This window comes from Crinia signifera, chromosome 9 (assembly GCF_055691185.1).
Source record: "Crinia signifera chromosome 9, ASM5569118v1, whole genome shotgun sequence".
Classification (NCBI taxonomy): Eukaryota; Metazoa; Chordata; class Amphibia; order Anura; family Myobatrachidae; genus Crinia; species Crinia signifera.
In genome coordinates, this window is record NC_139225.1 from 23851165 (window position 1) to 23863686 (window position 12522).

General features: G+C 48.7%; 1 protein-coding gene across 7 annotated transcripts in view; it reads right to left on the bottom strand.

The window, feature by feature from the left end:
• VAV2 (vav guanine nucleotide exchange factor 2) overlaps positions 1–9288 on the bottom strand; it is a 160641-nt gene extending 151353 nt beyond the window's left edge. For 2 of the 7 annotated variants that reach the window (XM_083158575.1, XM_083158576.1), the window contains exon 1: positions 7433–9286. In XM_083158575.1, coding sequence (XP_083014701.1) covers positions 7433–7636 — 204 coding nt within the window. In that variant the 5' untranslated portion in view covers positions 7637–9286. Of the gene's footprint in view, positions 1–7432 lie in introns of all 7 variants that reach the window. The other 5 variants (XM_083158577.1, XM_083158578.1, XM_083158574.1 and 2 more) reach the window with 4 other exon arrangements.
• Between the last annotated feature and the right edge of the window lie 3234 nt (positions 9289–12522).

Here is a 12522-nt window from a genome sequence, read left to right on the forward strand (position 1 = left end):
CATTTTGTAAAACTGTACTGGATAAATGATGGAAACAAATAAGATTCCAGCTATGGCTAATTACACCACTTTTCCTTTTTGTAACCTACCCCATTATGGGCCTAAAGGCCCAATTCAGATCTTTGCCCTGGGCTGTGAGTGTTTGAAGCCCAGCAAGCCGCTGCCCAGCCGCACACTGCCCCGACCGACACTGTGCTGCGAAGGCCATTGTGAGGAGGCCGCTGACGAGGTCAGCAGCCCTCCCTCCCAACAACCAGGAAACTCCCAGAAAACATTGCTGGCATGCCCCAAACACCAGCAAGCAAAGGTTCGTACACATGCACGTCTTTCGATAATCACTCGCCCAGTGTGTGGGTCTGAATTGGCCCGTAACTTTGAACTACATTGCAATTAATTTACAACACCTAACCCCATATTGACATATGAACTCAATAAGAATCAAATCAGAAATATCACCTAAGCACAAGTTGCAGTGTGGCAGCCATTTTGTGCGCTGCACCTGTAACCTGTATAACCTATACATGCACCACTAACAGGCCAAATTTAGGCTCAGACTACAAAATGGCTGCTGCCACTGTGTGCAGGTGTCAGGAACTACAAAACAATGTGTCAATTAGACTGATAAATATTGTGGATATATGAAACGCACCCCACACCGGCGTGCTCTTATTAACGTGACCCGTTCAGAACGCATCAGGTTTTCAACTGCAGCAGCCCCCCTTCAAGTCTTTAAACAGCTCCTCAGGCCGACATCAATAGCACAAAGCTTGTGCCGCCACATCACAGAGTCACGCCGTGAATCTCTCTGAATGTCGACCAGCAGGGGCTCCACGTTCATTTACTGGAAACTGAATAAGGATATGTTCAGTGTTGTGATGTGGGAAGTCGCTGAGCTGCGGGGTCTCGGGAAGTCTCGATAGATAGATCGATGTACGTTTGCCAAGTCGGCTCGCTGAGTGGCGTGGTCCTTTTGCCAGGCACAAACACGTATCCGCCTCGGTTTATGAAGGCGGCTTTTGTGTCAGTGAAATTCCAGAATGAGCAAACGCTGGCAAGCAATGAAGGCAGAGAGCCGGGCACAGAGCTCCGTTCAGACACTTTTCTTATTGTCCAAGTGGAAGGCGTTTGGTGCCAAACGCTGGGACGATCATTAGTGGTGGCATTTCCTTAGGATGTATTGTTAAGGGACCAGCAATGTAATGCTTCCAGTGCTATTCTATTAGTGGATATCGTACAAACTATGCAGTGACATTACAACCACAGCTGCCCCTGGGAAGGGAGTATGTGGGTACTTGCCAGGTGGGCAGCAAGGTGCCGATCATAATCCTGGGATTGACCACCAAAATTAAATTTTCAGCCTCAGGGGCTGCCGCCACAAGTACACCTGCACTCACTCACTGGGGACAACTTAGATCAACCGATTTAGATTTCCCATGACAGGAAACCCACACAAATTCTGTGCAGGAGGGGTGTGGCCTCGCTGGGAAGGAGCATAGCCTCACAATAGTACCCGCAATTCAAATGACACCATGCAGTATTGTTATCTTATTTGCAATACATCTCAGAGTAGTGTCCCTGATTCACGTTATTACACCATACAATAGTTACATGTTACGTCTAACAGTAGTGCCCCTTATTCACATCACGTCACAAAGTAGTAATGCCCCTTATACACAAAGCTCCCTTTATACACATTATTTAAGTCCATATTTCCCGGCCTGCACTGTACAGTTACAGGTTTCGGGGGCCATCTAGAATATAGGTTGCATCGTTCAGTCTCCCAGGTGTGGGAAAATGAGAGTGCAAATACCCGGAGCCGCAAGTTAACATGTTAATGGAGTATTGGTTTGCTCTCAAAATATGTGGTCTGCATGGGTTCCCCTGGGGATAGAATACCAGGAAGTGGGCCTGGAAAATTGATTTTATTTTGCTTAAAAAAATATTTAACCAGGACTGACACAGAAAGATAAACATTGTGCGTTCCAGCCAGGATATATAGAGGTTAGACTGCAACAGTGCAGCCCTATTTTACAGTTCCTTAAGGCCCCATACACTACAATTCAGACGAAATGGGACGAAAAATTGACCGTGGGAATCTGATGGCCATACACTGCGCGATACATTGCAGTAGTGTATGGCCAGTTTAAGATACATCGCCGGTGACACAAGGAACAAAATGTAATTATATCAATGTACAACAAGCATCTGCAGCAGACTTAACATGACTCTAGCTTCAAATTCGCAAGTGGAACAGCACGGATGGCATAGTGCAGAGGTTCCCAATCTTTTTTGATTCACGGCACCCTAGAGAATCAGATTTTTTTTTCACGGCACCCCTAGGTCACAAAAAATGTAATTAGATTGGGTTTATATGTGATTCTTAGCGGCAGTTATGTGGTAAAGGGCAGGATTTGCTTCTGTTTGTACACATTCTATGATTGGCAGCCACCAGCACTGGTTTTGCTCATGAATAATTAACCATTAATAATTTGAGACCACCAAGCCGCGGCACCCCTGCATGTGTCCCGAGGCACCCCAGGGAGCCACGGCACACAGTTTGGGAACCACTGGCATAGTGATTAGTATTATTTCCTCACAGAACCAAAGACACGAGCTCCATTCCCAGGCATAACCCATTGGTGTGGAGTTTGTATGTTCTCCATGTCACATGTGTTTGCCTCAGTCTCTGCCCACACAAACATACTCATAATATTACGGTCAGAATCCAATTAACCCAACGTGTGTGCTCTTGTAGGTTAGGGGTACAGGGGCTATAAACTAAGACTTAGGGGTAGATGTATGAAGAAGTGACAAAGGAGGAGAAGTGAGCCAGAGGAGAAGTTGCCCATGACAACCTATCAGCATTTAAGTAACATCTATAATTTGCAGAATATAAAATTATACAGAGCAGCTGATTGGTTGCCATGGGCAATGCCTCCACTGGCTCACTTCTCCTCCCTTATCACTGCTTCATACATCTACCCCTTATGCCAAGAATGTCTAAACCAGTGGTGGGGAACCTCAGGCCCGCGGGCCTGATATGGCCCCCGTAGCATGTCTGAGTGGCCCGCCCGGCAGCTTTGCTAGGAGTCAAGTACAGGGGAATTCTCGTGAGAGCTCAATAGTTCTCGCGAGATTCCTCATAATCAGCAGCAGCCGGAGACTGGCAGTCCTATTCAGCAGCAGTCCTATTCAGCAGCAGGACAATTTGTAAGAGGGGGGGGGGGGGATTATTAATTTTTGTCAAGGCTGCCTGTGACACTTTTTCTTGCGTCAAAGTGTAATTTCTCAATAGAACCCGCAAGGCGAATGGGCCAGACCACCCTATATAAATGCAAGACTAGCCTCGCAGGATACACCCATGTGTAATAAGCCCCAACAAGAAGCAGAAGGTTATACTAAAATATTACAGGCAACATCACAGGAAGCGCACAGCGTAGCCCCAGCAAGAGCGGAGAGTGTAGATTACAGCACCTCATCCAACAATCTCAACATTAATTACATTTGCGGCATCTGAACTCCGCAGCTCAAAGCACAACAGGCCCTTGAATAACACAGAAGAGCCCTTGAAGGCTGCTCTTGTCTCCTGTAATTAGTTCAGTCTCCCAATCGCTCCTGTACAGTCCAAGACGAGCACAATTCATTCGCCAATGAGTTCTGCTTGGTGCAATTGCTCCGGCCACATTCAGAACAAGTGTTGGGCCCTGGGAAATGGCGAACGGGAAACCTGCTATCGGGGTGCTAAGACAGCACACGTATGGAAGCAGCGGTGTCAGCGCAGATAACGGTGCCGTTACAGCTTCTCCCCGACATTGACGCTTCTTAAAGTGCGTACATACACACTGGGCGATAATCCGTACAATATGCACAAAACGTTAACGATATGATCAGCTTTATCATCTAGTTCTAGCGTATATGTACTATGTTGTGTATGACGTGTGCTCTTGCGGTGACCGAGGACAGTTAAGAGCTGGTTGGTTGATACTTTACCTCCGTCCACGATCGCTCTTTCCAGGGCTTAGTGAATAGAACCCATCTGTTCTCCTTTTTCCACACCTGGAAAAGCCAATAGTCTACCAGATTATAGCAATTTAAACCCTAAACTAAGGTTTAAGGGGCAAAATGTATCTAGCCAGCTACCCAGGACTACCCGAAAACCTGCCCAGCCAAAGACAACTAATTCCTGGGTCTCAGCCCGACCCTGGTAAGGTCGACATGGCTAGGGTTTTTGAGACGACTTGTGCCGACCGGCAGTATATAATACCCTACCATTCACCAGGGCATAGCGGGAAAATATAATAGTGTGCCGAGCGTAGCGGTACACTGAGGTGGTGTCCATCTCTCCTGGGACAAAAAAAAAAAAAAAAAGTCAAAAACTCATGTCATCCTTTTGACTGTCGAACGTCTCATTGTCGACTTAATGCTTGTGTCGACCTTACGACCTTTAGCGGTCAACCTAATGTATGTCACCCTTCATAGTGTCGACCCTATGGCCGTACCCAGTAAGCAGCAGGGTTGGGACCCATAACTTGGCCCTGTGTAGTCTGCTTTCAGACATACAGAAATCCCGGGTTGATGAGCATTCACTTGCAAAACCCTGGGATTATCAAGGGAGAAAATGGTGCGACTATAATTTCCTGCACTGCGCTAAATATAGGACACTTGGGAGCCGATTGGTTCGGGGTACTAACCTGGGTTGCCGGTCTTCGGTGCAGGAGGTCAGGCCGGGGATCCACACGTGGCGGGCGCAGATGACAGGACAGGTGGCGGATGAAGATGACATCACTCCGGCGCCCTCACTGCAGCCAGAGAGCTGTGTCATCTGCGCCCACCAACTGTGTGGATCCCCGGCCTGCACCGAGGACCGGCAAACCGGGATAAGTACTATCCACCGCCATCGCACCTCCTGCCAGCCATCTAAATCCTGCCATCTAAGTCGTTTTCTGGTGTGAAAGGGGCAAACCCGGGAATGCCCTGGCATGATCCTTGGGCCATAGTCATGGGTGGGTTCCTGCATTTTCTGGTGTGAAAGGGGATCTAGAGGAGATAGGGAGATGTGGTGATCGGAGGAAGATGGGGAGCAGCGATGTGCGCTGTGGAAAGTTATGCTCAGAAAGTAACGGAATGTGTTAGCATAGGAGCCACGACTGTGGATGGCTTCACAGGCCGGGACCAGGATTAGGGTAGAGGGCCAGAAAGTAACACATTACAGTGGGGTTAGTTTGCTGCCTTGCGCTGTAGTGTTGCAGATGGACAGGGCCAGTGCACGTCCGGAGATATTACTGACGGAGGGGGAAGAGGTTACAGGACGACAGGTAGTCGTCAGAGGGTTTATATCAGGAGAAGCTCGGTGAATGTGATAAGTGATCCTCAGAAAACATGTCATTATGTTACAATATTTCCTTACATGAAAGTGGAAATTATGTACAAATAGATACATAAATAAAATCTATATAATATGCAGACCCAACACTATACAAAGTTACACTGAGAACCATTGAGCTGTCAATCACCGCCGGCTCCTTGCGCGAGTGTACGGCAGTCGCAGATTGCCCGTACACACCGCGCAATGAGCCATAAATAATTTTAGATGTATATCAGCCATCAGTTGTACTGCATGACCGATGCGATAAGACTGAACAACGCTGTTCACAGTCCCATCGCTGGTACACACTAGGTGATGGTCCAGCGATATATCGGCCGTTCGACTGAACAGCCGATATATCAGCCAGTGGTGAGTCTTAATGGCATGACATAGGCCAATGACTGTACAGGAATATTAATGTATATTGAATATAATATAGTTGCAGGGATACTTTCTGCCACAAAACACATTTATCGCAGAGAGAACGGCGGCAGGTGCAGGCGGCGCAGAAACCACTCTACGCCCAGAACAAGATTTACCAGGTTACGTTAGATTATACAATATGTTTTATTATACATTAACGCCCCAACATAACATCTGTGCTAAGCGAGGTCACGGCTTCAGTATTACTATTGTCACCAGCATATTATACAAACGATAACGTTCTCTACCATAGATTATAATAATAACAGTCCGTACTACCATATAGCTTATAACGGCGGACGTCAGCTGACACCTGTGTAACGAGAGGCGCAGATCTTTCTATGCACAAAGAATGTCTCGGGACTTGTACAGTGCTTCTAGATTTACACCTTTCCATCCCATAATAATATAAACATATTTTAGATATTATCTGGATAGTACAGTGTCGGTGTTGACCGTGAATAGGTCGATTGTGACATCAAGTTGACATGACCATGGTCGACGCATGTTCTTATGGGTATCTTGTTTTCCCAATATTTGCTTGATCTACCATCCATGTGGATTACATTTGGGAATAGTTACCCACCGCAGAGCGAGCCACCTTGCTCAAATCAGCCCATGAGGATATATATACGTTCCATCTGATGGCGGTCGCGTATTACGAAACATACAAAATGTAAACCCAAATAACTGATAATATAATAAGACATGCCAACCATAAACCCTGTCGACATAATGCATGTCGATTATTTGGTGTCATCCAAATACTGCAGATCACAAAACAACAGAATCTTCCTGCAAATGTTTAAGGGTATATATAGTGACAAATCAAATTCCATCCATCAGAGAGGTGAAAGACGGAGGGGCCCCATCTCAGTACACGGGCCCTATATCCTCCAGCACATGGAGAGCAGCTGCCTGACAAAGAACAGGGAAGCGATGAGCAGACAGAACGATTTAAGCACCGTCCAATCATCATTCTGCACACACAACCCCACACATCCCTGGGCACCGCTCGCTGGCAAACCTGCCAACGTGGAATTATTAAACCTGAAACGACTAACCTCCCAAATTACAGGTCATCGCAAAATGACGCCGGTAATTAACAATAAAAGGGTCTTAATGGAAGACGACTGCGGGACTGGCGGAGCTGCCACACGCCTTGCTGCCATGTGCTGGGTTATTGCAGCATGGGGCCATGCCGGTTGCTGTGACAGCACCGCACCGGATCCGTGATCCGGCACTGCAAGGCCCAGGGCAGCCGGACCGGCGCGCAATGTCCCCTCCTGCGTACAACCTGTAGGAAAAAATATAGTTAAAATAACGGAATTCAAATAAATAAAAAACATCACGCCAACCATGAAGTCACTGCAGGTGTGCGGTTACCACGAGAGAAATCCCCTGACTGCAGCTTATAAAGTTCTCCATTCTGCTGAGATAAAATGCAAATTATAAATGTGTCTAGGAAGATTCACCCTGAGGATGGCATCCTCTGGGGGGCAACCGCTAACCATATGAATGGGCACATAGACAACGTACATACAAAAAGAAACCTATGGATAATACTATGCCCCACGGTACATTCAGCAGATTATAATGCCCTCTGAATAACCCCCCTCCGTTACCCCTGGCAGAGCACTATACCTGGGACATCTGAGGCCTGAAGTTTATATCCTTAAGGTCTATAGATCCAGGGGATAAGTTATGGAGCAATTGGCACAGCAGGACCCCATCTCTGAGGGCTTGGGCCAAATCAAAGACCACCGCTGAGGGCCAAACCACCCTGTGGTCAGGGGGCAGAACTTTGCAGTCTATGAGCCACCTGCCACACTGCCTCCACTCTTCCATGCTGGCAGCAGGGACAGAAATCCCAGGTTAGAGCTGGCACTTCCTCGAATCAGAAGGCGGGCAGGGTCAGTCTGCTGGGCAATCCATGGCGCTGCAGTGGGTGCGGAGAGTGCAGAGTGTACTGAGGGTGCAGTGTATAAGGAAGGAGCAGTGATCGCAGTGTATATGATGGCAGTGTGAGAGGTAGGTGCAGGGTTTAAAAGGCTGGCGGGTACAGTAATGGCGTAGTTTAGGATGATGGTACAAAGTTGGCTCACGGTGCAGTGTATGCAGAAGGTACAGTGTAGGAATAGTGCATGCAGGCAGTACAGAGTATACTGAGGGTGCAGTGTATGAGAAATGTACAGATTATACTGAGAGCGCAGTGTATGCAGAGGGAATAGAGGGTACTGAGGTGCAGTGTAGTAGTGCTAACGGTGCAGTGTATTAGGAAGGTATAGAGTGTACTGAAGATGCGGTGTAGCAGTAGTGCTCAGTGTGCAGTGTATGAGGCTGTTACAGAGTATACTGAGGGTGTAGTGTACAAGGAAGGTTCCGTTTGCTGAGGAAAGGGCAAAGGACGCAGTGTAGAAATAGCGCTGAGGGAGCAGTGTATGAGGAATATGCCAAGCAAACTGAGGGTGCAGAGTATGAGAAAGGCACAGATGATACAGTTTGATTAAAGGGCACAGGGTTCGGTGTAGTACTAGCACTGAGGGTGCAGAGTAGTACTAACACTGAGGGTGCAGAGTATACTGAGGGTGCAGTGTAGTACTAACACTGAGGGTGCAGTGTCAGAGGAAGGTGCAGAGTGGGAACAGTACTGAGGGTGCAGAGTATACTGATGGTGTAGTATTTGTGCAGAGGATACTGAGGGGGTAGAGTACTACTAGTGCTGAAAGTGCATAGTGTACTGTAGCAGAGTATACAGGGTTCGGTGTAGTACTAGTAGTGAGGGTGCAGTGTCAGAGGAAGGTGCAGAGTGGGAATAGTACTGAAGGTGCAGAGTGGTAATAGTACTGAAGGTGCAGAGTATACTGAGGGGTTAGAGTAGTACTAGTGCAGAGTATACTGGTGGTGCAGACTAGTACTATACTGAGGGTACAGTGTCAGAAGAAGGTGCAGAGTGGAAATAGTACTGAGGGTGCAGAGTGTGAGGAGTGTAGGACTAGAGCTCAGTGTGCAAGAGTATTGCTGAAGGTGCAGAGTCGGTGAAAGGTGCAGAGTAGGAGTAGTGCAATGAAGGAGTAGTGCTGAGGGTGCAGTGTATGAGGACGGTGCAGAGTATACTGAGGAAGGTGCAGTATTGCGGGTGCAGTGCAGTGTATGCTGAGGGTGTAGTGTAGTGTATGCTGAAGGTGCAGCCTTGGGGACGAGCGTGTAGCAATCCTCCTCGTTGCACGGTGCAGGCTGGGGACACTTCCCTGCAGACAGCTTCATGCGCTGCGGGATCCTCTCCTTCTAGCAGATCCCAGCCTCATCGTGCATCATCCACAGCACCATGCATGGAACAAAGAGCAAAGAGCCATCCACGCCCGGGGTCTCCTCCTCCGGCTGCTCCCGCTCCCCTCTCCCGTCTTCCACACTCCCGGAGCCCGGGACCCAGCTAGCTCTGATTCACTGCGCGACCCCGACGCCAGGCGCCGGGTGCGCGCACCAAGGCCTGTATCCCGGGAGGGGCGGGGCCTGAGCGGAGAGGGCGTTACCCTGCAAGTCAAGTAACGGTGGCAGGGACATTAGGGACAGATGGGAACCTCATATATATGTCAGGGACAGCTCATCAGTCATCCTGTCTCCTATTGTAGCAGATGCTGGGGAACTACAACTCCCAGCATGCACTCCGCTATTAAGGGCTCCTACAGACAAGCATGGTACCTGCTGCTGTACTTTCATACAGTGAGTGAATATCTGTCAGGGTCCCTGACTCAGGGAGGGCCCCAGCCATCTACCAATAAGCATGCTGACTGCTACTCACTGTCTGGCTGCCTGCTGGGAGGAATGTAGATAATGTTGCTCTCTAATTGGTGGATAGCTCTAGCCATCCAAAAATAGGCATCCTGACAGCCACTCACTGTCTGGTTGCTGGCCAGGAGGCAGGTAATGAATGCTGCTCTCTGATTGGTGGATGGCTTTAGCCATCTTGCCATCCACCAATCAGCATGATGACAGCCACTCGCTGTTTGGCTGCTGGCTGGGAGGCAGGTAAAGAATGCTTCTCTCTGATTGGTGGATAGCCCTAGACATCCACCAACAGGGCCGGACTGGCCATCTGGCACTTCTGGCAAATGCCAGAAGGGGCGATGGACCTGTGGGCCGATATTTTGCTGCAGTATAATGCAAGAAAAGTTGTGTCCGCCCCGCTGCCTCCCTCCCAGTCCATCATAGTGGCCGCCGCGTCATTTGCATACTGATGTCATGACGCAGCGGCCGCCACTGCAGCTGCCTGCCCGCCCACCCGTCAGTCCGTCTCGCCTGCCCGTCCCTGCCTCCCTCCCTCCATTGATCGCCGCCACCTCTAGCTCCGAGGGGAGGAGAGCTCATTGCGCGTCTCTCCTTCCCCTCAGTGTGTATTCCTGTGCCGCCATCAGCCAATCAGAGCTCGCAGGCCAGCAGCCAATCAGGAGCCGGGCAGCGAGTTTTGAATTGCTGATGGCTCAGTCACAGGGAAGTAGAGACGCTGTGCTGTGTGACGATGTGCTGTGCTGCTCTCCTGTCCTCGGAAGAAGGGTAGCAGGCAGAAGCCACAGCAGATGGGGACATCAGATTCTCAGAGCAACAATGGTGCAACAAGGGTGAGTGCTGGCACTATTTGGGGCATGCCTATGTTTCTATACCTGGCACTATTGGGGGCATACCTGGCACTATTGGGGCATAGCTGGCACTATTGGGGGCATATCTGGCATTAGTGGGGACATAACAAAAACAACACAAAAAGCAGCGCTCACAATCATAGATGAGTGAATCAGATTTCAAAAGATAATAACAATTTATTAAAAAACAATCATTTAAAAATTCATGTATAGCAGCATTTTCATGACATATGAATGAATCATACGCAGATGCAAATTGAATAGGTGCACATGGAAGTTGAATTTAAAACCAATATAAGGTGACCAGATCTCACGTGTATATGAATATCCCCATCCGGGGTGGAGGATAGAAGAAACCCGCACTGTCCACACTAGATGGTAGTCCCAGAAATTGTGATGGAGTCCAGGAAACGGCGATTTGTAATCCTGTGGGCTCACCGAGGGAGTGGCTGATGTTGTATGAGCCTACCTTCGACCTCGTGGCCAAGTGTCCAGGTTAATAGTTGAATTGAGCCGTAGACTTCCAATACTTGTTTGGGAAAGATGGTGGTCAGACGATTGAGCAGGTGGAACCTCCAAAGTGTTTCTTTATCCAGGATCTGGCACCAATAGGCCAACGCGTTTCGCTGTCCAAACGTCAGCTTTGTCAAGGCACCATGCCTTGACAAAGCTGACGTTTGGACAGCGAAACGCGTTGGCCTATTGGTGCCAGATCCTGGATAAACACTTTGGAGGTTCCACCTGCTCAATCGTCTGACCACCATCTTTCCCAAACAAGTATTGGAAGTCTACGGCTCAATTCAACTATTAACCTGAACACTTGGCCACGAGGTCGAAGGTAGGCTCATACAACATCAGCCACTCCCTCGGTGAGCCCACAGGATTACAAATCGCCGTTTCCTGGACTCCATCACAATTTCTGGGACTACCATCTAGTGTGGACAGTGCGGGTTTCTTCTATCCTCCACCCCGGATGGGGATATTCATATACACGTGAGATCTGGTCACCTTATATTGGTTTTAAATTCAACTTCCATGTGCACCTATTCAATTTGCATCTGCGAATGATTCATTCATATGTCATGAAAATGCTGCTATACATGAATTTTTAAATTATTGTTTTTTTATAAATTGTTATTATCTTTTGAAATCTGATTCACTCATCTTTGATTGTGAGCGCTGCTTTTTGTGTTGTTTTTGTTTTTCCCATATTGTGTGGGGACTGACCCTCCCCACCCAAGCAGCTGCTCCCATTGAGGCAGCAACTTCTATTAAGCGCTCCCAAGAGTATACACAGTAGTGTCTACTCATTTCTTTTGGTACACAATTAGTGGGGGCATACCTGGCACTATTAGGGGCATATGGTGTGTGTCATATTCTGTGCTGGGCATTACGGTGTTGGTGTGTGTGCCATAATGTGTAATGGGCATTACGGTGTGTGCCACAATGTATAATGGGCATAAGGATTGTGTCATATTCTGTAATGGGCATAAGGATTGTGTCATATTCTGTAATGGGCATTACGGTGTGTTCCATAATGTGTAATGCTCCTTTTTGTGATGCCACGCCTCCTTTCTGTGAGGGCCACACACCCTTTTCGCTGTGCTGGTCCTGCCTACTACTGGTGGGCCTGTGTGCTCAAAATTGCCAGGGCCGAATTCTGGTCCCAGTCCGGCCCTATCCACCAATCAGCATGCTGACAGACACTCACTGTCTGGCTGTGAGGAAGGTAGAGAATGCTGCCTGGCTGCTCCAATGGTCTGACCACCACCCACCCCTGCTCAAAGGCCCCTAGGATTGTGGTGCTCTAGGCAGTTGCCCATTGTGCCCATACTTTAAGATGGCTCTGTATCAGGGCCAAACTGCCTATATGACAAATGCCAAAAGGGCTGGGCCTGCCACACAGCTGGCCATGGCGTGCAGACTCCCGGCACTCTGCTCAGCACAACCCACCGGAGACTTTGCTCAGCTGCCCGGCACATGAAGACGGGCTGGCCAATCAGCACAGCCTCCTGGTACTAAGCCTGACACAGAAATACAGTGGCTGGCCAATCAGCGCAGCTCCCGGTACTATGCCCGGCACAGAAAGACAGGGGC